Source organism: Thunnus maccoyii, chromosome 5, assembly GCF_910596095.1.
Source record: "Thunnus maccoyii chromosome 5, fThuMac1.1, whole genome shotgun sequence".
Classification (NCBI taxonomy): domain Eukaryota; kingdom Metazoa; phylum Chordata; class Actinopteri; order Scombriformes; family Scombridae; genus Thunnus; species Thunnus maccoyii.
Genome location: NC_056537.1, coordinates 1,816,533 through 1,842,690, shown reverse-complemented (window position 1 = coordinate 1,842,690; position 26,158 = coordinate 1,816,533). Strand labels below are relative to the sequence as shown.

Below are 26,158 nucleotides of genomic sequence, written 5' to 3'. Positions count from 1 at the left end.
GCCAAAATGCAGAGAAGAAGATGTGTTTATGAATTCAGATAGAGTGGACGTGGTCTCAGTCTGCTGTTGTGACTCTTTTCTTCCCTGCAGGGAGCTCAAGACATCATCAACGAGCTTCCCGTTGAATACGTTGAACCTCACGAGTTGAAGGACGTCTGTGAAGCTGGAGGTACGTTCGAGTGAGAGGTCGTAGTTTCTGGACGGCTTTTTGATTTTGATGATCGATTAATCGTTTCAAGCAAAAATGAATACATTTTCACTGGTTCCAGCTTCTTAAAATGAATAAATGTGAGGATTTTATGCTTTTCTTTGTCACACATGATACTAAACTGAATATATTTGGGTTTTGAACTGATGTTTGAATACAATTTTAATGTTTAATTGTTTTGAATTATAGCAGAGATTTTCACTATTTTCTGACATTTTAATTGGTTAATCAAGAAAATAATTGGTGGAATAATCAGTTATGATATATACCCAACTTTCCAAAGCAGAAAAAGTTCAAGAAAACAGTAAAGATGTAAATGTCACGAGTTCTGCAGAACCACAGTGAGACAAGACATTTAAAAACACTGGAGGCCACATTTTATGAAATACAAATGAAGTTCACCTTGTTCAACCTCAAACACTTTAACTCTAGTACTGTACTGTAGTACAGTTTTGAGGTACTTGATGCTACTTTATACTTCCACTCCACTACATGTCAGAGGGAAATATTGTACTTTCTACTCCACTACATTTATTTGACAGCTTTAGTTACTTTTCAGATGAAGATTTGACACAATGGATAATATAACAAGCTTTTAAAATACAACACATTGTTAAAGATGAAACCAGTGGTTTCCAACCTTTTTGTCTTTTGACGTCTTACAAAAAGCAGTGTGTAGTCGGGGTCACATTTCACATGTCTATGAGTTGTTAACAGCTCCACCAAATAGTGATTTTTCCCTCTAAACTTCTCACATGCTTTCATTTCAATAAATGATAAATGTGTTTTTGTTCCTGTCAGATATGACCAAAGTGTACGCCACGGTTCTCAGCAGACACCACCACCTGATACGGAAGAGCGACGGCGTCTATGACCCCTTGGAGTATGAGCACCATCCGGAACTGTACACCTCGCACTTCAGGACCAGCGTGAGTCAATCCTCTTTCACAACCGTCCTCCTGCAGCCTCACACCTGTTCCCTTCAGTCACTCGGAGGCCACGTCCTCTTATTTCAGTCAGCAGCACTAAACAGATGCTGGTGGACGACGTTGTGTTGGTGTCACATGGCAGGTTTACACAACTCTGACTTTGTGTTGACTTTCATCGTGGTCTGTCTATTACAGACTTTACAGAGAACGAGACAACCGATACATCTGATCAATCGAACATGTGAAACACAATTATTTACATTATCCATTAATCTGCTAATTATTTTCTGGATGAATCATTTACATGAAATGAATCATCTCTGAAATGCAGTAGAGTGGAAGCATCAAGTAGCATAAAATTAAAATACTCAACTACCTTAAAATTGTACTTAACTACAGTACTTGAGTAAATGTACTTAGTTAATTTCTACCACTGATGACCTTTAAGAGACAGTGTTTGACCTGCTGCTGTTTTACTGCATCATCAGTAAAACTGTTGTGTCATCTCAACGACAGGTGGCGCCTTACACAAACTGTCTGATCAATGGTATCTACTGGGACCCCCACACCCCCCGACTCCTCAGACGACTGGACGCCCAGAAACTGATAAGACCCAAAACCTCGTCTACAGCCAGGGAGGGGTCACCGCAGCTGCCTCACAAGTAAGAACGTTATGCTGGAATGTCACCTCTCCGGTTTGCTTCTGTTTCTGTTCAGCTGCATAAAACCTTGAGTTTCTCTCTCGAGTTCAAGCATTTTCAACTCTTAACGGTCGAATGAACGTCTGTTCGCCTCTGTTTGAGGTAGGGGTGTGTCCAAATACAAATACATTATTCGCCAAAGCACAAATAGTGGGTTTTATATGAATATTTGTTCCATACAAATATTTTAAAAGTTATTTGTTGAGGGTGTTCCCCAGAGATAAAGCTGAGCTACTGACACAAGCAAAGTGGTCCCAATGGACTCTCCATAACCTGTTGTTCCTCTTCTCCTTTCAACGAAGTTAGATTGTAAAAAAATAGGTAATAAATGAAAAGTGCAAAGCAAGAATCACCTTTGAAGTTCCTCCCTACACGTTACACAGTGTGCTGTCTCTGTGTTATGGGTGTATAAATAGGTAGAGGTCTGTCTGTAGTCAGCGCAGTCGTCTATGATCTGAGATGTGGGGACCTCCTTCATAAGGTAGTTTATTCATGAACACTTATTGTAACACTTTAATTTTATAAAATTAAAAGTGTCATGAAAACAAAAACAGGATTTTTAAGCCTCTTTCCACTTTTATTTGAACAAATACAAATAATTTTGCTGCCTCAACAAATACAGATACAAATACAAATACTGAGCTCTCTGCACATCCCTAGTTTGAGGCAAAGACGCCGTTAGATGCTACTAAATTCTACACACTGCACCTTTAACTTGATTAGAAATTCAGAACAGCTGCACTCAAAAATGGAAAATCTGATGAACACAGTTAGAAATTGGTAAAAAAGCTAACGTCAAGTGTATTGCAAATATCTGAAGTAGTGTCTTGTATTATACAGTTAAAGTGTTAAAGCTCAAGTTAACTTTGTTGGCTGATTTTTCTGGTTGTATTTATCAGTTTTTGTTGTCCACAGGAAACAACTTGGAGTACTTTATGTGCAGAAAAAATTAAAAGAGAACAACATGTCACCGGTTGTGAAGTGTCAGGCGCCGCTGGTTATAGAAGTTTCCTCTATGTTGTTGAAGACAGAAAGTCAGGTCTCTCCTGGATAATGTGATGATCCCACAGTTTTATATTCTGACACCAGTTCACATTATTTCAGCTTCATTTCTGAGAAGTCACATTTTGTCCGTGATTTTGATGGATGGCTAAGAATACTACAATACCCATGAGCCTCTGCTGCTGATGCTATGAAGAAGAAGCTCAATGAATTCAGAATTCTTTGTCGTTGAAGTTGTAAACAAAACGCATCACCATGGTTAAGTTTTCTCAACATGGTCATCTTTAGCTTTTGCCACCGTTAGCGAGTTTTAAGCTTGGCTGTTCCTTGAAATGCACCTTGGGAGTCGTAGTTAACTTCTACCCTGAGATCTTTATGTCCACAGTCTTGGCTGAAAGGCTGTTGTCGTGGTAGCTGCTGTATCTCTACAGTCATGTTGACAGAGGGACAGTTCAACCTGTCGTCCTGACCTCATGAACATGGTCTCTCTCTCTCTCTCTCTCTCTCTCTCTCTCTCTCTCTCTCTCTCTCTCTCTCTCTCTCTCTCTCTCTCTCTCTCTCTCTCTCTCTCTCTCTCTCTCTCTCTACAGGCTGCTGGCGATCTGTGACATATCTGCCGACGCCGGAGGCTCTATAGAGTTCATGAACGACTGCACCACCATTGATAAGCCTTTCTGTATGTACGACGCTGACCAACACATCGATCATGACAGGTACGGTACAGTCCAACATCACCTGCATGTTTCTGTTTAACAAAGGGCTTTTATTGTGGAAAACAAGAAAGCTGATGTTTGAATGGATCAGGGTGATGATGAGGCCTCCTGTGCTGTAAAATGACTCAGTTCTGTCTCCTCAGGCTTTTTAAGTTATTTGAAATGTTTAAATTAATACCTAAAGAGCGAGCAGTGTTGAGGTGATACCCGTTATTACGTAACTCCAGAAAGTCAAATCAAATCCTCAGGAAGCTTTAGCGTGAGCCGCCCAGCGCTACGCTGAGTGTTTAACTTCCTGTAATCGCAGTTTGCATCACAGCCGGATGACGAGTAAAGCAGAACGATGGAAGTGTTGCTGCTTGTTCAGCAGCTAAAAACTCTTTACAGCCTTCCAGAGGATGAAACTTTATGTCAGGAATGTCTGAAATTCATATTTAGAGACAGTCTTCCCTCCGTTATCACTGAGTGGTTGTGTGTGTGCAGCCGACTGTCTGCTGAACGAGACTCAACACGCTGAAGGATTTACTACTGAATATAATATATCTGTGCTAAAGCTAAGCTAGCAACCTCCGGCTACGTTTGAAAAAATGACTTTGACTCTGTGAGGAAACTTAAAGACGATCTCACCGTTGAAACATCCTGTTGAGTCTCAGCTGTGCAGCAGCAGCTTCTCCCTTCATTCAGGATCAGACTCCACTTCATAGACGCTATAAACTGTCTTACATCTCCAGCTGCAGACATTACTGCAGGTAAACATGCTGCTGCATTCATTAGGTCCTATTCTGATTGGCTGGGGGTGAAGGTGGGGGCCACACCTCCAGCCAATCAGAGGAGGCGCTCATTAATAATGCAGATTTATGTAAATATCTTCAGAAACAGGCTGCTGGAGGACAGAGAAGAATCTGAGCTGTAAGGAAAGATGGATTTAGAGAAATCTAGACAACTAGAGCTAGTCACAGATATGTTTAAAATAACTCAATCAAGACTTATACTTTTATTCTGCTGATCTATGGGCTGTTTTGGAGTTACTAGGGATGTACAACATTACAACAAGTTAGTTCACATAAGATAAGATATACTTGTATATTTTCACCGTGGGGAAATGATTCTCAGACTCAGCATCACAAAGCATCCAGTACATAAAAATATATTTAAACAAACACAATGTTCATACGTGCAACAGAAACCACAAACAAAAAGACAAATATAACACTTAAAACTGATAGAACCAGTAAAGTAATAGTGCACTATTATTACACATTGTACCAGTATTGTAGACGCCTATAGGCTCTACTATAAAGTGCTCCGTGACCATGTAACATTCCACTAACGCAGCATCGATCCGCTGCCATTTCAAATCTGAATGGAAGGTGGAACAAATGAGTTTTCATAACTATTCATTCCACATTTTGGAAACTGTGAACCGTCGTCCAGAAGGTAAACACTTGTATTGAGAGTGAAGGATGTGAGATGGATCTTTCATTGTTCCCTATTCTCCTCTCTAACCGCAGACTTCTCATTCATAAACGGAATTCCTCCCTGTAACCTTCACGGCGGTCTGCACAAGGAGAAACGGCTTAGACTTTAATTGAACCGTCAGGTTACCATACCATGCCTGAATACTTTACCTGATAAAAGTCTTTTAAATTGACGGATAAAAAGTCTCTTGTCCACAACGTGAAGTTTTCTTACAAAGTACAGCCTCTGCAATAGTCAAGGGCGAAGGTTTGGCTTCAGGAGAGGGGTAGTAGTGGTGGTGGAAGTGTAACAAAAGATATAAAATACAATGTGAACCTTTGTATTGTTACCCAACTTAAAGTCATTGTAGTTTCATTATTGACAGGCTCGTATCTTTACTGTCTTATTTTTGACTGATGTTAAGTTCTAACATTGTTTTTTTTACAACAATATTAACTAAATATTAATAAACAATTGGTGCAACCTGGAAAACTAATTAGAGATTCCCGTTTTTGAAGCCCTGAGTTGTGTCTGCAGGTATTCTGCTTTTTGTTGTTGTGTGGATGTTCATGGTCAAACTTTCAAAACTTGTGGTGAATGTATGTAAAAAAAAAAAAAAAAAATGCTGCTTGCGAAACAAAGCTCAGGTTTCAGCCTCTTCTGAAAACATTTTTTCTACTTTCCTGACGAGCTGACGTCCTCTTGTTGTGCATGTTTTTTTCTGTGGGTTGTTTGCGTCGTCCACTCGAATATTTTTGATCCGATTCGGGCTTTTCGACGTGTACGGATGTATTTGAGAAGTTGCCGTCTTGAGTAAAGAACGAGAAAATGAAGTTAAATCATACTATTACTGTTTGTTTACATAACCTCTGGAGCTGCAGGAAGCTTCCTGAAGCTGACCAATCAGAACAGAGTGGGCTCATCAGGAGGCGGGGCCTTAAAGAGACAGGAGCTAAAACGACCTGTTTCAGACAGAGGCTGAACTGAGGGGCTGCATAAAGGACCAGTAGAAGATAAATAAGGAGTTTTTAACTGGAAATCATACAAAGATATTCCAGTAGAGCCCCAGAATATAAATATAGAGCTGGAAATGTGCAGAATACCAGAATAGGTCCCTTTAAGGATGCATACAGCCTCAACAGCCTGAGTGGTGAAAGTGTTGGTACCTTAAAGCAGAGGTCCCCAACCTTTTTTGCGCCACAGACCGGTTTAATGTCAGACAACATTTTCACAGACCGGCCTTTGAGGTGCGGCGGATAAATACAACAAACTAAAACGATACAACCGACATAAAAACTAAATATAATAATAAACCTGAATCCACTGTGTACTCGTATGCAACTTCATTAGCAGCGTCCTCATAACATTCATGGATGTATAATAACAACATAACATGAGTAACATCCTCTCTGCCCCCCGAACGCTCTCTGGTCGCTATGGTAACGTTTAAACATCCCTTCAAAATAAGATACACCACAAAAACAAATATAAAGTGCATGAAAAATACAACTGGACATAACGCTGAAGCAGTGGGAGCCCTGACGTTTGTTTCTCTGCAACGAGTCGGTCCCATCGAGGGGTTAACGGGAGACAATGACACCCGAAGTGTGTTGCTTATGTCCGGTCTACTCCGTCATTTTGTTTTGGTTGCTGTCACTGCAGAAAACCCGTCTTCACACAGATAGGATCTTGGAAATGTCAACAGGGTTTTCAGTGCTGCTGTGATGTTCTTCTTCTTCTGTCTCCTCACTGGACCTTTTCCTCTTCACAAAGAAGCTTTTTAAAGACGTTTGTTTTTTACTCGTTTTGCTAGCTTGTGGGTTTAATTTTAGCGGTAACGTATCACGTGACCGAGACAAGCGTCTTGACATGCGTCAAGAGTAAATCTTAGACGGATGTAATGAAGAGAATCCGGTCATTTTTCAAAATAAAACATCGTTCAGACTTGGATAATAAATAAAACAAAAATAATGTAAGTTATTTATTCTTTCTGTGCCTCCCGGTACCAAATGACAGACTGGTACTGGTCCGCGGCCCGGGGGTTGGGGACCACTGCTGTCTCAACTTCTCTCTAGACACACTTTATTTTTTCAACTAATCATTATGGTCTCAGTCGCAGGTCAGTTAATGCAGGTTTAAGGTTCAGTGAGAGGCAGTGCAGAACATGAACGTGTTAAACTGGATTTAAAGATACAGTATAATCCTTTATCCTCCTCTCATCACCTCTCATGTTTTGTTTTTTGGCAGCGTGGAGGGAAACGGGATCCTCATGTGCTCCATCGACAACCTTCCTGCTCAGCTCCCCATCGAAGCCACAGAGTACTTCGGAGACCGACTCTTCCCCTACATCTGGGAGATGGTAAGACGTCCGGTTCTTTATGCGAGAGGTGAGGCGAGAACAGCTGGTGGCGTTGTTGGGTTTTCTGTTACACTCGGTTGCCGCTCAGTGCTGGCGTGTGGCTGCGGGAGAACGCTGCGACAGGTTTCACGTGGTTAACAGAGCAAATAAAAACCCCTGAGAGACAGGACTTGTTTTGTTTTTTTGTTTCTTTGTAAATGTCATGTTTTCTCGTCATCAGCTGCCTTCAGACGCCACCAGACCGCTGGAGGAAGAGGAGTTCAGCCCGCAAGTCAGAGACGTGAGTTCAAATATTTTACTGTATTTGTAACAGTTTCCGTTTAACGTTTTACTGTTATTTCAAGGTCACAACTTAATGTTCTAACTTAACATTTATCCTATAATCTCAAATGTATTTAAGCAGAAATGAGCATGAAACAGTGTTAATATTTATTATTATTATTATTATTATGCCTGTTATCTCAATGAATGAATGAATGATTTTTTTTGTTGTCATTTTTGTGATTTACTTTTTATTTAGTTTTGTTTTTTTTAAGGAACACATATAAACAAAAGTAGTATCGGAGCAAAAAGTGTCAACCAGACAACACACACATAAATAAATATATGTATATATGTACAGATTTATATCAACTCATAGTTCTTCTGTACATGGAAGTGAAAAAATGATTTAAATTGGAAGATCTGCCCTTAATGTCACTATTATATTATTATACAAAGTCAGATCTTATTATTGACATCTGGATAAGCAACTTTTCTTCATAGACATCGATTGGAATTCATAGTTTAAATGTAATTCTCGCTATAGTATATATATATATATATATATATATATATATATATATATAAATAGAATTTATTGTTATTTAATCTTTATTTAATCAGGCAGTCTCATTGAGATTAAGATCTGTTTTCCAAGAGAGAAACATGAGAACAAGAACACAGTTGAAACAGAAACAACACAATAAACAAGGAATGAATAAAAACAGTGACAAGAATCATAAAAAAAAAACATCAATAATAAAATATAAAAACAAAATAAAGCTTTAAAATCTCCAAGAAGAACGTTAGACTCAAGTTTGCAGTTCATCCCATTTAAAATGTGCAGAGCAGCTGAAACCAGTCCTGCTAACGTTGGTGTGAACATGAAGGAGATTTAAATGAGAGAAGATGTATTTATAGGTCAATCCATTCTTTTATGGATTTAAAGCCATTTTCCAATCAAAGCCCTTTTGTTCATCACTAACAGCACTGTCAACAGGTGAAACTCTTCTAGATCACCAAGGTGCATCATTTTAAAGTCAATATAAATTATTGGTTGCGCTTTATTTTGTAGGTCCTTTTAACTTTGCACTCATTTCCTGGAAATGTTCTGAGTAAATGTCAGGTATTTCATGGTTAACTTACAGGACATTTTACAGAAATTATAAGAAAAAACTGACAATGTGTAACATTGATTTAGCTGGTAAACTGATTCATTCTTAAAGGACTAGTGTGTAGAATTTAGTGGCATTTTGACAAGATTTATTTACTCTTGTGCATATTATTTAACATATTGAATACTTTTCTATGAATTTTTTTCACCTTTTTTTTATTTCTTTGTTAATAAAGGCTGTCATCACCTCAAACGGAGTCCTCACCCCGAAGTTTGAATACATTGAAAAACTTCGAGAGAGAAGGTAAGACTTGTTTCATGAGCCTGTGAGTATCTTATACATCATATTGTCTGTATTAACTGTTAGCTGCTGCATGTTTTCAACTGAAGTTTATGTAGAATGTTTAGCGTTTGTTTGTGTGTCAACATGTCAAAAAATTACTGTGGAAAACACCTGTTTCACCTACGAATTAATGCAACCAATCAATGGATGAAATGTCTAAAGATTACGAGACAGGTAACATTTATCATCGTGTACTAATGTAGCTCACCTGTGCTAACTTCCTAAACTGTAGCGTTTGATAATCACAGTTAATAACAGCGTTTTTGTGCTTTGTAGTTTGCCGTTTTTTGCTGTTTTCCCTCCTTATAACACATCCTTTGTTAGCGTTGCAGTTTGTAATGTTTTAGTGTCTTCCAGCAGCAGCAGCAGTGCTGGAAACTGGACTCGTAGCGACTAACAGTCACCTTGTGGTTGTTCCTGCACAGTGCTGCCCTCTGGTGTCTGCTGTGCCAACCTGCCTCTGCATTAACACCTTTGCATGGCTAGCGTGCAAATAAGCTACCGCTGCTAGCCAACCTCAGACGCTGGAGTTTGTCTTTAGGTATCGGGGGAGTAGAAACATCTTTTCTTCTCACTTTGCATTAAAAAAAACCCAAAACCCCGCCATCACCCTTTCTGTCACATCAGTCCGTCTTATTTTGTCCCGTTTTGATTTTTAAAGTTTGGACAGTTTGGGAAATCTTCTTGATAGCCGTCTTTACAGGAGTCAGATGAGATGATGAATATCAGTTTCGTTTCTATGTCTAGTTTAGCACAAAGACTGGAATTGGATGGAAACTGTCAGCTTCTCTCCATTGAAAGAGGAAAAAAATTCACCGTTTCATGTCATGAGAGAGTTTCTGACAGCTATTACATCTCTGAAGAGGACTACAGTGTGTCCACAACAACAAAGTGTTTACCAAACCTGTGGCACAATGTTTGCTACTGGAATATCTTTGCATGATTTCCAGTTAAAAAACTCCTTATTTATCTTCTACTGGTCCTTTATGCAGCCCCTCAGTTCAGCCTCTGTCTGAAACAGGCCGTTTTAGCTCCTGTCTCTTTAAGGCCCCGCCTCCTGATGAGCCCACTCTGTTCTGATTGGTTACAGACAGCCGTTTGCGGGCACGTGCAACGTTCTGACGTCAGCAAGGTAGAAAATAAATGTCGCAAACAAAGCGTTGAGAGCAGGTTGAAGCCCTGACTTTTGACTTGCAGGCAGCATTTCTACCTCAAGTTTTGGAACTTTGACCATGTTTAACATCAAAACAGGATATAAATAACATAAAATAACAAAAAGTAGAATATGTCCCCTTAAAAGCCGACTGACGGCTTCATCAAAACCGAGGAAAGTTCAGAGGAAATGACGTCTCGTTCCTCTCTGTTCGCATCTTTTCGTTGCGTCTCTCCTTCCAGTTTTCATGCTAGCAGGCTAAACGCTCCGTGGACGTCTCTCTCTCTAACCGGACACACACACACAGAGAAGAAATGGATCATCTCCTCTGACTTTGTATAAGACAAGATAACAAGAGATTTCTCAGCCTGTTAAAACAAATCATTCACCTGCATGTTTATCATCCACTCGCAATCTGTGAAATCCTCATCATCATTCTGATCCTCGTTAAGTTTCATCTTTTTAATCTGCTCTGATTAATTGTTCGGGTTATATTCTGTCGATCGATCACACGTTTCACTTTTTTTTTTTATATCCCGCCAGCTTCAGTCAATGTCACTGTTAGAAATGTTTTAATGAGCTTCCCTATAAAATTAATTCTGACTCGTTAACCCCTAACAGTATGTTTGTTTCTATAGATTATTAAGATTCAGGCTCAGTGCAGTTTGGCTCCTCAATGGCTCCAATAAACAGCTTGTTCCAAGAGATTTCAGCATCTTGAGAATCACTCTGCTCGCTCATATTTAGGCCGCCTCTAAGACTTGATGAGTTTTCCTCCCTAATTGATCCTAAGTATCATTTTTCCAGACAAGCCATGCCACCAAATCTTAATCCCTGTGATTCAGTTTGGCTCCTTAAGATATGTAAACTCGGGGAGAAATCCTCCTGAGGGAACGTCTCTGTTCTTTTTGTTTTTAATTAAGAGGATGAGGCTCGGCGGCGGCGGCGGCGGCAGCGGGTGGACTGCCGGTCGGACCTCCGCTCTGTCCCGCTGCGACTCGTGCATGTGTGCAGTGTCACATCCAATTAGGCCAAAGCTAACGAGTGCAGGGGTCTGACTCTGGAGAGGGGGGGGGGGGGGGGGGTGGATGGTAGTTGTGGGATATTAATTCCACAGTGTCACTTGGGGCGATGTCTTTATTATGGTGTTATTGTTATGAAGATAATCCAGCAGGCAGAATCAGACTGTTTAACTGAATGTAGTTGTATGAAGAAGACCTCAGTTTAATTAAAACAATGTCGACGGCTTTAATTCTCACTGTTGGTTACGTTACGCTGATCAGACGTCAAATAATCACTACTTTCTAAAAAACTGTCAAGACATTGAAAGTGAGTCGTCAGTTAGTCTTAATCTGCTTTATTCTTTAAGTTTGGCTAAAGTTTAAAATCACCACTTTGCTCAATTATTATCATTATTATTATTATTATTATTATCATTATTATTATTATTATTATCAGATTCCAAGATGACGTCTTCAAATGTCGAACTGTTCAACATAAATTTATTTCACTTTCATGTACAATTTTAAAAAATAAATAAATAAATAATAATAATAATAAATAAAGGTGTAAATTGTCAGAGTTGAGAAGCTGGAAACAGAAACGATTCATCAGAAGAGTTAATGATTTGATCAGTTATCAATAGAGACTCTGACGTCATGTCTCCTGTATTGATCCTGTACAGTCTACAGTTATATTAGAAATTAATTTATCCTGAATGTTTTTATAGGATTCAAATGATTTTACATTTGAGGTGAGAAATAAAAATGATATAAAATATATAAATGAACATTTTACTAAATAAATATAATTTCTAAATCCAAGTAATTGAAAAGAACATGTGTTACATTACTAGTCAAACATGTCTAGTGTGTAAAGCACTACAGTGAAGTAAAGTATTAACAGAAATATTGTTTTAGTACTTTAAATTAATAATATTAGTTATTTTAATATTACGTGTGAGGTAATGGTTATTTTTATTTTTAAACATTAAAATTAATAAATTCCAAGTAATATAATATTGATTAATAATAATAACTTATTAATATGGTTATTTATATTCATTTCATATCTCATGATGATGTATTGTTGACATTTTATATTTATTATTATTATTATTATTAATAGTTGTTATTTAAGCTTAACTGTAATATTAATATTTACTAATATACACATAATATATTTATATATATTTCACATATGAAATTTAAAACATAATATGTGAAAACATTCATTTTACATGTTATTTTTGGTTAGTGTGATACTAAACATCCACAAACAGCCACTAACATCAGTATTTATTACTGGATCAAACGACTCTGCAGTGATCAGATAATCAGATATTGATCGGCTCCAGCTCTGATCAGCAGTGATGTTCAATAACTAACTAACTAACTAACAGAAAGGCAAACTCATCTGCTGGCGACGGGGAAGGAGATAATTTTGGTGTAAAAAGGATATTAGAGAATACTGAACCAACATTTTCTTACATTTGATTTTATTCTTTATTATTTAATATAATTTAAATGTTTTGTTGACACCGTCCTCCCCATGCTCCTCCTCCTCCTGCTCCTCCTCCTCCTCCTCCTCCTCCTCCTCCTCCTCCTGCTCCTCCTCCTCCTCCTGCTCCTCCTCCTCCTCCTGCTCCTCCTCCTCCTGCTCCTCCTCCTGCTCCTCCTGCTCCTCCTCCTCCTGCTCCTCCTCCTCCTCCTCCTGCTCCTCCTCCTCCTCCTCCTCCTCCTCCTCCTCCTCCTGCTCATCCTGCTCATCTTGTTACAATCTTCACATCACATCAAAAATCACTTTTGATCAAGAAAAGTCTGACTGCTTCTTTGACTTTGTACACATTTGATTGTTTTCCTGCACTGATCTGAAAATATGAATCACAAACAGCTGCTGTTCCTTTAACTGCAACCTGTCAGTGATCTTAAAGACACTGAAAACTGCAGAGAACTTCTGTTAAAGTTTAAAATTGTAAAAATGTTTAAAGCTGTATCAAAAACAAATTGAACGTAGTAAATTACAAGTTTAAAGACGGGAGCGTTTTCACTTTCACTGCTATAAAACTTTAATTTGTAGTGGAAGGATTTTTTATTGTACCAGTTTTCTTCTTTATGAAGGTAATGTTGAAGTAACCATGTTGAGTTTTTCTTTATAATCCAGTTATTCATTCAGAAAAAGTGTCAATGACAATAAAATGTGTAAAGAGTCAAAGTTGGCTGTAACTTTAGTGGATGAAGAGTCTGGTTCCCATCCAATCATCCATTTAAAGGACCAGATGGAAGCATTACATTCATGGTTTTATTAAAATACTCACTTTCTCTGCTCTGCTGCTTCCATCTTTTATAAACTCATGTTGTTCATTCAGATGTTTTAAATCTGTGCTTGTTGGATGGAAACACAGTTCTGTGTGTTATGTGTTGAAGTTTTTGGATGATTGATGCGTCCTGACTTTCTGAATCAGTGTTTCTAACGTCCGTCAGGGAGAAAGCTCAGATCATGAAGAAGAGCGGGATGAAGCGAGTCCTGCTGCTGGGTTCAGGATACGTCTCCGGACCTGTTGTTGAGTATCTGACCCGCGATGAGGGGACTCAGGTCACTGTGGGTGAGTTTGTCCTCCAGCAACAAAATCTGAACTCCTCAGAGCTTTCAACTGCATCTCAAAGTCTTCATCAGCAAGTGGAACCGGCTCACAGGACGAGTTTACAGTTCTCAGATCTATCTTAAACATTAAACCTGTTTTTCTTGCTGTAATCATTCCTCCTGTTCATACTGACCATTAGAAGATCCCTTCATAATGACCTTACAATGGAAGTGATGGAGGACAAAATCCACAGTCTGAAGCTAATATGAAGCTTCAGCGTCCAAATGAGTCAAATCAAGTAGATATCTTTCAACGTTACAGTCTTTTTAGTGCCAAAGTTCCTCTTTTTGTTACTATACTTCCACCTGCAGCTCAACAGGGAAACACTGTCCGAGGAAACACAAAGAGGGAATTTGATGCTAAAAAGACTGTAAATGTGTCAGATATCCACTTGATATGACTAACTCAGACTGATGAAGCTGAATAGAAGCTTCACACAGACTTTTAAATGACTGTGTGGACACACTGTGGATTTTGGCCTCCATCACTTCCATTGAAAGCACATTTGAAGGATCTTTTAATATCCAGTATGAACAGGAGGAATGATTACAGCGAGGAAAACCTCTTTCACTGTTACTATGGACACCTGACTGTTGGTTTAAGACACGTGAAAAATTGTGAACCCGTCCTTTAAGTGATGACTTCAGTTCTCTATAGAAACCTGCTTTAAAAAACAATAAGTTGCCCCAAAATAAAGATACAGTTTGTGGTCAGTTGTAAGACATGACTGAGCATCACAAACACTAATATAAATATTACCATCCGCTCAGGTGTGTCACATAAATTCTAAGAAAATAAGTTTCCAGGACCTTTGAAGTTCACTGTAGATAATTCATTTATTTCCTGTACTAATCACGTGGTTTGTCTCGTGTTTGTGTTCAGCCTCAGTGCTGCTGAGGCAGGCGGAGGAGCTGGCAGCCACATATCCAAACACCATCCCCGTCATGCTGGACGCCACCAGCCAGGAGGGACACCTGGACTCTCTGGTCAAAGATCACGACTTGGTCATCAGGTACAGTAGACGCTGCTGCGGACACGCTGAGTGACGACATGCAGACATTCAAACACACGGTTAAACGTGTAACTTTGAGGGTAGAGGGGTTAATTCTAATATATTCTAAAAATACGACAGTACCACAAGGTGAATATAACGTCCTTTTAATTTACTTAGAGACAGTTTTTTCAGCTGGTCACACCGCCAAAAGGAGGCGGAGCCTAAATAACACTGTATGTAAGTAAGTAAACTTTATTCCTGTAGCATCTTTCAAAACCAGAGTTACAAGGTGCTTCACAAAATACAATACCATAAAATAAAGGTGCAAATTCAGCACAAATATTTCAATATAGAGAAGCAGAGATAGAACATAAAGAAATAAGACAATTTAGAAATTACAAACACACAGAGATAAAACAAAATATAAAAAGAACATCATAAAAACATTTGAGTAGGTGCTATAAAAAGGTTATACAAAGGCCAGTCCGAACAGGTGGGTTTTTAAAAGCTTTTTAAAATACTGAGAGGGATCTTTGTTCCACAGCGTCGGAGCTAAAACAGTAAAAACATTTAAAAACAAACCCCTTTGTTTTAAGCCTGGACTTTCAGCAGCCGTTGGTTCTCTGATCTGAGGGGTCTCAGTGCAGAATAAAGGGTTAAAAGATCTGAAATGTAAAGCAGAGACAGACCATGTAGCGATTTAAAAGTAATCAATAGAATCTTAAAATGAATTCTGAAACAAATGGGAAGCTGGTGTAATAAGAAGTAAGACCTGAGAGATGTGGTCCCTACGTCAAGTGTTTGTTGGAAGTCTCGTTGCAGGTAAATAATAAATTGATGAGTAGTTGTTATGTCCCCAACATTAATGGTTTGGTGGATGCTGAGGGGGTTTAGAGCCCAGCAGTGAGCAGCTCTTTCATCTGGTCAATAAGGGGGGAGGAGGAAGACCTGGATGGGGTTCAGAGAATCTCCCTCTTGGCTCTGATGTCTGTTATGTTTTAAGCTCTCTTCTACTTAGTCTCAGCTCTTCTTACTATGAATCCAGCAGCGTTCTGTCCTGACCCGACCTCCCTCTGCTCCTCAGCATGCTGCCGTACGCGTACCACCCGCTCATCGCCAAACACTGCATCAAGAGGAAGGTGAACATGGTGACAGCCAGCTACCTGAGTCCTGCCATGAAGGAGCTGCAGAGCAGGTGACAAACACAACACAACAAAGATTTAACAGGATTAAAACATTTTTCCTATTTCTAATTGTGTGTACACTTTGAACATGTATTCAGCAGTCATTTATAAAAAAAATATACATTAGACTTGAAATGTTTAGCCTGTTAGGAGAGAAAAATACCTTCATGGTCTAAATTGGCTGATAATAAAAGATAATGAATAATAATTAAAAAGTAAATGTTAAATAATGAAAATAATCAAAAAAATGTCAACAAATCTCATGTTTGGATCCAAACCAACAATGAACTGATCTACGAACAAGTATTGTGTGTGTATCAAAGCTGATATATCTGATTAAAAACACGTCAGTGAGTCACAGCGCTGCACTGGGTCACATGTTCCTTCATCATCAAGAGTTTGATCACGTTAGCTTGTTTAGAAACGGCTCCAAAGACTAATAACAGCATCATGTTTTCAGTCTCCAGAGAGTAGTTCTGTGTAAGGCAGACGCAACTGAGCATGTGCGGGAACGTGGTTCTGTTTACAGCTTCGCTAGCTTGTTGTGCTACATAACACAACATCTGAACTTTATTCTGAATTTCTTTGAGAAATCTATAATGTTGTACAAAGTCAGGACATTGTGTTATTTAGCACATCAAGCTAGCGAAGCTGTAAACAGAACCGTTTTCCTGCACATGCTCAGATTGGTACAAGTTTAGTTTCTAATCAAACTAAAGTAACCAAAACGATTAATCAATTATCAAAATAGTTGGCGATTGATTAATCGATTAATTGCTGCAGCAAAGAGTTTTAATCATGTTAGTTCGTTTAGAAACAGCTCCAAAGATTAATAACAATGATCACCTTTTCAGTCTCCAGAGAGTAGTTCTGTGTACGGCAGATGCCACTGAGCACGTGCGGGAACGTGGTTTATGTTTCCAGCTTTGCCAGCTTGTTGTGTACGTATCACAACCTCTTGACTTTGTTCTGAAGTTCTTTGAGAAATTTACAATGTAGAACAAAGAACTACTCTCCAGAGACTGAAAACATGATCACTGTTATTGTAAGTAGTTGGTTTGGCTCTGCTTTGAGATTTGTTCACAATTTAGAAACATGTAGAAAATCACCAGCCTTATCCTTTAAACGGATGGAATTAATTAAAATGTGTATATGTGTGTGTGTGTGTGTGTGTGTGTGTGTGTGTGTGTGTGTGTGTGTCAGTGCTGAAGAGGCGGGAGTCACCATAGTGAATGAGATGGGGCTGGATCCAGGCATCGACCACATGCTCGCCATGGAGTGTATCGACCGAGCCAAAGCCGACGGCTGCACTGTGAGTCAGCAAACACTCTGTGTGTTTGTGTTTGATAATGATTGTTTGAACACATGCAGGGTGAAGCTCTCCGGCTCTCATATTGACCCATTAAACAGACTGACTTCACACACATTTTAATCCAGAACCAGACGACGTCACACATAAAACCAGAACTGATCTGAAGCAAAATGGGATCTATATGACCTGGTTTTATTTGAGTCCAGCTTTTCTGACACTATGACGCAAAGAAGAATCCACACACTGCTTTCTGCTACCACAGTGTTTTTTTATTTATTTTCTGCTGCTGTGCAACATTTCAATCAATCAGACCTTATCAGACTCATTACGTATGTTTGTTAGTAGTGTGGTAGATCGTCATAAACAGGTGATCAAACTGGAAAGCAATTGGCTGTAACCCCTGGCAACCACATGTGCGTCATCAGAGGACAATGAGTGCAAAACAGACAGACAGACAGACAGACAGACCCCTCAATTATATATATATATAATAGGATTTTAAGTTATTTTATTAATTTAAAAAACTCATAAAATAAAATAATTTTACTTTAAGTAATTTGATAAATTTGATCAAAATAATACATTTGATAAAAAATAATAAATTAGTTAATTAATTAAAAGAAATTTCAAACAAAAAATTGGGCAATATTATCACCATAGGTGCCGCCAAAGAGAAGGAAACGGATTTTCAAGATTGTTACTGTAAGTCATTTTTTAGGTAAAAATGCCACGCATGAACTCTAACGAAACAATTAACACTGTGTGTGTGTTCTGCTGTCGTTCAGGTGGAGTCCTACAGTTCGTTCTGCGGCGGTCTTCCTGCTCCGGAGTGTTCAGACAATCCTCTTCGCTACAAGTTCAGCTGGAGTCCGTACGGCGTTCTCCTCAACACCATCAGCCCCGCCGTCTTCCTCAAAGACAGCGAGGTACGGACGACTCCGAGGAGCAATAAATGATTACTTCGCAGGATTTGCTGTGGAAAAGATTATGTTAAAATGTACTTTGTGTGTTTTCATCCAGGTGGTGAGCATCCCAGCCGGCGGCGCTCTCATGGACTCCACGACACCGATGGATTTCCTTCCTGGTTTCAACCTGGAGGGATTTCCAAACCGTGACAGCACCAAGTACGCCGAGCCGTACGGCATCCAGACGGCACACACACTGATCAGAGGAACACTGCGCTTCAAGGTACAATCTGGTTCGTTCAGCCAGTTATCAGTTACCACAGACACACCTGTACTTCAATCAAAATTAAACTAAAAAAGTCTTCTGAAGTTTCCTGAAATTCAGATCAGTGCATAATCGAAACAAAGATATTTTCCCACATTTCTCTTTTGTTTCTTGTGCTTATTGCGACTCACTTTAGCTCTTGTTCTCCCTCACAGGGCTTCTCGAAGGCCATGAGTGGTTTTCTCAAACTGGGTCTGATCAACAGCGAGCCCTGTCCCATCCTGCAGAGTACTTCCTCTCCTGTCTCCTGGGTAAGAACCTCTGCTGAGGATCCAATCAGAGTGTAAAAGGGACGATGAAAACATCCAAACACATGGTTGAGAGGCAGCCACTGAGCAGCCCTGCTTCTTTCTACTGTCTGTCATTCGTTTTTTTAAATCGAATGAAGAAATCAAAGCATGATTAGCAATTTTAAATTCCCACCTGTTTGTTTTTTTCTGAAAACACTTCAAAAATCTTTTTAATCTGGCAAAGAGAAGACAAATGAGTTTTTAAAAAAATGCCCTGGAGCCACCTCAAAGTTTAATGCAGCCATGTCTAGAAGTATCTAATATCTCCGTGTCTAAATAGAGGAGTAGGCGACAGTTGAGGAGATGAAGATAAATCGTGGTGTCGTCTATATACGAGGATAACAGAACATATTTGTAGTGAAGAGTGGTAGGCTGATGTAAAACGCCACTACGACACTGAATATGTCCATTTTGACCAAAACTATCTCCAGAACGCGAAGAAGAACCACAAAAATGAACTGGCTGAAGTCACCATATCAAACCTCCAGCAGAATCATTGTAAAATCAAACATTTTCAACAATGAAGAACAGTGAAGAGCAACCTGGAAAGTCAGAAAACAAACCTGCGTTTCACTGTGATATTCTTAGAAGTATAGAGGAGCTAACACAAGAAACTGTGAACCGTAGACGCTGATGTGTTCTCTCTTCTCTACAGAAAGAGCTCCTCTGTCAGCAGATGGGATTGTCCTCTTCCATCTCCCAGGATGCATTTGAAGAAGCCGTATACGAACGCATCGAAAAGGACGACTTCAGGATGGAGTCCCTGAGATGGTGAGAGACAAAAAGACAGTATTCAAGGTCCCCACTGGGTTGGAAATATTTAATATATGTTGAATATATAAATAAATAAGTTGAAAGTCCAGTGGCTCTGCAAAGGGCAAAGTTTTTAGGTTGGACTGTCAATCATTAGTGTAAACAGCAGGAAAATGCAGCTTTTTTGTCCTTTTATAACTAGTTGCTTTCAGAAAATAAACTTTATTTTGATTATTTACTGTCCATACTTCATAGGGATTAAATGTATTTCTGTTTTGTTAAGTGTCTGTCTGCACATTTATGGTCCTACTGGTTGTTTTGGTAGCAGTTTGTGTGGTTTATCTCCAAATTCGAAACAGGTCAGTTTAGTAAATATGAAAGCTCTAGATTTTCTTTTCAGAAAGTATTAGATTGAGATGGTATTTATATGCTCTGGATGCTTGAGTGGCGTTTTCTGCATCTAATTTTTGTATTTGTTCCTCTAACTTTGATCATTCACAGTTATTATATAACACCGTGTCCTAACTGATTGCGACACGAGAAAGCGTCAGCGACAAAATCAGTTTGATTGCTTTGTTTTCTATTGAAATGTCCTAACTGGCCACAGGAGACGCAGATGCGCATCGTGCCCTGTTTCAATTTACTTCCTGTCGCTCGCATTGAAGCGCTGTAGGACACGGTGTCACAGACGGGAAACGGCTGATTCATACAGTCTGTACGATATCTCATTTCACTACAAAACCTAAAAGAAAGCTGGAGTAACCTTATCAAGGTGAATGACCAATGTTTTCTGTTCAAAAAGTACAAACGTAGGAATTTTGTACTTTAATAAGTAAGCAGTTTGCACTGGATGGTTAAATCTCCAGTCGGATCTCCACAGCTGATAGGAACATGGTTTCTTTACATGATGTAACAGAAGTGCATATTTTACAGATTCAATGTGCACAGAGAACATCCAATGCGACGTGATAGTTGGACGCTTGTTTGCTGTCAGGACACAGTGTAAGTTGGTTCAGTAGCAGATATATGTCTATAAACTCAGACCCTTGAACAGAAGGCTGCAACACTTTGTGAGAAATACTAACGGTGACAGAATGTGCAATTTAACCTTCAATATGAACAAAAACCTTCGGTAAGAGCTGCTCTGTATGGTCACCTGTATGAGGCTCCGGTCAGAGACCATTCTCAGTCTTTATCTGGAGGTCTGAAATGGAGCTCCGCATACCAACGAGCATCCTCTGGATCTGTAAAGAACATCTCTGACCTGTTGTGTGACACTCGTAGCTTGGCAGGGTCCAAATCTGACTCCAGGTTTGTTGCGTAGGTTCCTCCTGGCCGGACTGAATGCAGCTTGGCATTTAACCACTTCAGGTAGGAGGTCCCTGAAGATTTGGATCCGTTGACCCTGGAATGTCAGATCCTTGATGAACATCGTTGTCTGTGTTATGTCTTCATAAGTGTGACAATAATGTATCCTCACAATCAAGTGTCGCAGTGGCTCGTTGTCACCAGGGCATCTCCGTCGGGCTGTATGTGCTCAGTCTATCTAGTGCCTTTTCTAACATCTGAGCCACAAGATCCTTTGTTTTTTGGCCATCTTCTTTCTCCTCTTTCATTCCGACCTCTCCCAAGTTTTGTCTTTTCAAGCGCCCCTCTAGGTCTGGGCATTTTTCTGAGAGTTTCATCTTGCTCCTGCAGCACATTCGAAGAACCTCTAGCCGAGTCTGCTAACTCCTTCAAAGTTTAGTTTTGTGAGTCCATCTGGGCTTTTCGCTCTGTTATGGCTGCGTCATTTTTGGCTTTCAGCGCTGCTCTCTCCCCCTCTCATTGTCATGGTAACCTCTGAGATCTCGGCATCGATTTTATTACAAATCTCTGACTTGACGAGCGTCAGCTATGAGTGGAGCGACGCTGTAGCATGTTGCTGTTGTCAGTTTTCCGAGCATTCTCTCTTGTGTTTCCTTCTTTGGTTGAGCCTGAGGTTTTGTCGTTCAAGTCCAACTTTGCATTGCCCTTTTTTAGCATTTTCCCACAGGTTTCTTCTTCCTTTATCTTCCCCAGTCGCTTAGATTACACCCTCGGTAAACTTTTTAATTTACACTCATGTGGTTTTGTCAAAACTAAATTTTAACCTAAAATGTGCTGAAGCTGCCAATGAGTGTGTCCTACTCGCTCATTGCTCGACAGCTTTTCCAATGGTCTCTCTTCAGACCGAGGCTCTGGGCTGTGATTGTTCTGCTGCCGCTGGCGGTGAAGGGAAGAGGGCCACGCTGGCATTGAAACACAAATTCCTATAATAGTAAAAGTGAACTGTTGGAAACATTCCATCTGTGCCGTTAAAAGGGTAAAAAGCCAGCACACTCGCAGCTCAAATTGAATGACTTGTTGTTCATGTATTCAATTCACCAGTAAAGCAGTGACAAAAAGCAACTGCTCATCTCTTTAGATTTAGCCAAGGATGTGTGGGTTGCTGCTGCAGCCCCGCAGAGTAATTTTCTTTTAAAGCTTTTAATACGGCTTTGTGAAGGTTATTTTATTGTGAGGAAAGTCTTGTTCTTTTCTTGTTTTTCTTCCCCTTGTGTTTTCAGGTTTGGGATGCTGAGCGACGAGGCGGTGCCTCACGCAGACAGCATTCTGACTGCTCTGACAAAACATCTGGAAGTCAAACTGTCCTTCGGTGAGACACAAATTGATTTTTATTGTCACAAATCTGAAGAATACGACTGAGACGTAATACTTGTAAACTACTAACGGCCTCTCTCTCCTGTGGTCAGATAAGGGCGAGCGAGACATGATCATCATGAGGAATGATGTGGGGCTTCGCCACCCAACTGGCGAGCTGGAGACCAAACACATCAGCCTGGTGGTGTACGGTGATCCCAATGGCTTCTCCGCCATGGCCAAGACTGTAGGATACCCAGCAGCCATTGCTGCACGTATGGTCCTCAATGGTCAGTGACATCACTCAGGAAGATTTTGTTTGTCTCTAAAATTCTTCTCATAATGTAATAATGTATGTTTACTTAACCTCCATTTGTTCCTCTCATTTACAGTAATTTAACAATTGAAACCTTGACATTGATGATTACAGCAACATGCCAACTACAATTTTCAACAGGAAATAATTTCCTCTGGCTCATTTTGTCACATTGCGCTAATCAGAACAACACGAGCAAAGTGCTTTTTTGAAGCAGATCTTAATTGCATCTACATCTACCTAACGTAACCTCAATACTCAGTCTGTGAAGCTAACGTCAGTCTGTCACTGTGATGTAACCTGGAGCGGTCGTGGTTCAGGAGGTAGAGCGGGTCGCCCACTAATTGGAAGATTGGTGGTCTGATCCCCGGCTCCTCCGGTCTGCATGTTGGAGTGTCCTTGGGCAAAAAACTGAACCTCAAATTGCTCCTGAAGGCTGTGCCATCGGTGTGTGTGTGTGAATGAGTGTTGGCACCTTGCCTGGCTGCCTCTACCATCAAGTGTATGAATGTGTGTGTGAATGGGTGAATGTTGACATGTAGGTTGAAGCACTTGGTCGTAAGACTAGAAAGGTGCTATATGAATCAAAATGCAGCCCGTTTACCTGCTGTATTTTCTGAACATGAACTGAAACCAGTGGTTGCCTAGTTATTCTCCAGACAGTAGATGTAACGCTGAAGACATGACTTAATGTTATTGGACTGATGTTTGAACCTAAAGCTATATATATATTTTTTTTTCTCTGCAGGTGAAATCAGTACAAAGGGTCTGGTCATACCGATGACGAAGGACATCTACAGCCCAGTGCTGGCCCGACTGAAGGAGGAAGGACTGAACTTCATGTTCAAGAGCACCTTGCAGGAGTAGAGCTGAAGCTCCAAAGAGAGCAGATACTCACTGTAAATGTCCTGTCTAACAACTCCAGAGAAAGTTTATATAATCCACATGCGATCATTTCTGCCTTTTCACCATCTCAGACCTGCCTGCTTATAGTCGGTGTATGAAATTATATTTTTAACTCACCAGCAGCTGATAAAATAAATATCAGTGATATTTTTTCTTTTTCTTTTCAAAAACAAAGGGTTCCAAGGCCAACAAGGGAAAAATTAAACCTTATGATTATCTGGCGATACTTTAAAAGTCTCTGTTAGTTTTAGGTCAAAAAGCTGAAAAGGCAGCTGATGATGATGTTCAGTAATCTGCAGTGAAATATTAATATCCTGAGTTTGGCTTCACTCGCTCATGTGCGCCGAACTGAAATCACTGTTTTCACTGGCGTCAGCTGATTCAGAGAAAAGTTCTTCTGTGAAGATGTGAAAAAGGTTGACTGATAAAACACTTTCATTTTAACTATTTCAGCATTTAGAAATCCAAAGCATTAAAAAGCACAAACATTGTGTCATTCATCAGGTTAAACTACTGTGGAAACCAGGTCTGACTTGGATTTGAAACTATATCTCCCGGAGACTTTATGGTAAATTCTCACATCCAGTGTATGTAAAACCATATTGGTGCTCTTGTTATTGGAAGGCTTGTTTTGTAAAGTGTCGCTTGGTTAGAAATCAACAAAGATGCTAAACCTTTATAGTTATAACTGTCTTTCTTCCCATCACCTCAAAATTTGTCACTGATTTCTGTATTAATTAAAACTCCAACAAAACCAGCTCAAAACTGCTCTGACCTTCACAAACTGTGAAAAAAATCAAAAAAGAAAGTCGTCACCATAGTTACAAACCTGCTTCAGTATTTCTACAAAAACATTTCATGGAAATTTAACCATAGCAAAAGTCAAAGAACCATAAAATAGTATCAAAAGTTTCCATCAGTACTGTAATTGTATGTATTGTAGTTGTCTACTGTATTGTTCAGCATGAACACTAATGAAGAAGAATGCAGCTGCTAATGAATATTTTTGTCTGGTTTGAGCAGGAACATGAGTTAATAATCTTATTTTGTAGGTAAAAATGTATGTTTCTGTGGCTCTTATACGATATTTATGCAATTTAATCTTCTCAGTATCCAAATATATGAAAATATTTATGATACTGACTCAAACATTTGATTGCCCTTACATTAAAATAACATTGGTACAATTCAAAGTATCAAATTAGTAGTTTATCAAGCTCATTATCCAGAGATAAATTAATTTGAACATTTCAGACTGCCATTGTGACTGTATCTAATGTCAGTCTGTTAAGCTAACGTTAGTTTGTGAAGCTAACGTTAGTCTGTTAAGCTAACGTTAGTTTGTGAAGCTAACATTAGTTTGTCCTGTCAGTATGTGAAGCTAATGCTAGTTTGTGAGGCTAACGTCAGTCTGTTAAGCTAACGTTAGTTTGTGAAGCTAACATTAGTTTGTCCTGTTGGTATGTGAAGCTAATGCTAGTTTGTGACGCTAACGAGAGTGTAGAACAGCTGACCGTATCATTAGGGATATCATAACTTTTATTTCCATTGTCAGGCATTATCTACATGCAGTTTGTCAGCATTACCAACAACTACTGTATGTAGCTGCTATCGTTAAATATGATAGCAAGGTTGCTTATGGAAATGTAGCCAAGTTTATGTGTTAGCTAAAAAAACAAACAGGGATCTCAACAACAAGCAGCATCCTGACATCTGATTATTTTCACATTAAAACAAAATTTTATGAATTAATTATGCTTACCATGTAGACCACTGGCCTTGAGTTAAATTTATAGAAATAATCACATTTCAAATTTCAGTTGTAATATTTTTTCACTCTTGATCTTGATACTGTAAACATGATCAGTAACAGCAGCTCTCGGCTTCTGTCAGGCTCAGAGGTAGAAATCTTGAGATGTTTTGAAGAGTAAATTCTGTATTTGTGAAATCTTTTGTAAAGTTCCCCAGATTTATGAGTATTTCTGCCACCTGAGCAATATTTATTTTTATTTTTTGGGGGGTATTTGGTCACCATATAAACGGTTTGTAACATGCTTTAAATGGGTTAAATATATTCTGAGACAGTTTTATTTTAAATGTACCTGAGATATATATTCAAAAGAATATAGCCTTATGTATAACTGATATAAAGTTTATATGTGGTGCTTAAGAAGGTTTTAAACAACCGTGTGTTGTTCCTGTCAGATTTATAAAGAAAGAATTCAGATTAAAGTTTTTACAAATTAATTTATATGTGCAAAAGAGAACACCACCACAATAACACATCTTATTATTTGTCAAATAAAATTCTGATCTGACAGAATATCAATCTGATAATTGGTTTGATTTACCAGATTATAAACCCTTATATTAAAATAACATTTCTACAATTCAAATTATGAAATCAACCTGAACAGAGTTTTTATTTTTGTTGTTTTTTTGTCTTTACTGTTTGAGTTGACTTTTATGCTATTCATGATTATAAAACACACATTCATTTGTAAAAGCTTGTTTTGATAGAACATTTTTTGCGTTATAAAAATGTAAAAACGGTTACATAAATAAAAATCATTCTGTTAAATTTTTGTTAAAGTTCTTTCCTTTTCTTTCTTCATTCAAAGACAGAAA

At 39.0% G+C, this 26,158-nt stretch overlaps 1 protein-coding gene across 2 annotated transcripts in view; it reads left to right on the top strand.

The window, feature by feature from the left end:
• aass (aminoadipate-semialdehyde synthase) overlaps nucleotides 1-24,382 on the top strand; it is a 32,016-nt gene extending 7,634 nt beyond the window's left edge. For both annotated transcript variants that reach the window (XM_042410775.1, XM_042410774.1), the window contains exons 7-24: nucleotides 91-169; nucleotides 1,010-1,137; nucleotides 1,654-1,799; nucleotides 3,431-3,553; nucleotides 7,259-7,370; nucleotides 7,591-7,650; nucleotides 8,982-9,049; nucleotides 13,724-13,845; nucleotides 14,767-14,896; nucleotides 15,963-16,073; nucleotides 17,266-17,374; nucleotides 18,160-18,300; nucleotides 18,395-18,562; nucleotides 18,760-18,855; nucleotides 19,550-19,665; nucleotides 22,236-22,324; nucleotides 22,422-22,598; nucleotides 23,373-24,382. In XM_042410775.1, coding sequence (XP_042266709.1) covers nucleotides 91-169; nucleotides 1,010-1,137; nucleotides 1,654-1,799; nucleotides 3,431-3,553; nucleotides 7,259-7,370; nucleotides 7,591-7,650; nucleotides 8,982-9,049; nucleotides 13,724-13,845; nucleotides 14,767-14,896; nucleotides 15,963-16,073; nucleotides 17,266-17,374; nucleotides 18,160-18,300; nucleotides 18,395-18,562; nucleotides 18,760-18,855; nucleotides 19,550-19,665; nucleotides 22,236-22,324; nucleotides 22,422-22,598; nucleotides 23,373-23,491 — 2,094 coding nt within the window. In that variant the 3' untranslated portion in view covers nucleotides 23,492-24,382. The remainder of the gene's footprint in view (nucleotides 1-90; nucleotides 170-1,009; nucleotides 1,138-1,653; nucleotides 1,800-3,430; nucleotides 3,554-7,258; nucleotides 7,371-7,590; nucleotides 7,651-8,981; nucleotides 9,050-13,723; nucleotides 13,846-14,766; nucleotides 14,897-15,962; nucleotides 16,074-17,265; nucleotides 17,375-18,159; nucleotides 18,301-18,394; nucleotides 18,563-18,759; nucleotides 18,856-19,549; nucleotides 19,666-22,235; nucleotides 22,325-22,421; nucleotides 22,599-23,372) is intronic.
• Nucleotides 24,383-26,158: the final 1,776 nt, after the last annotated feature.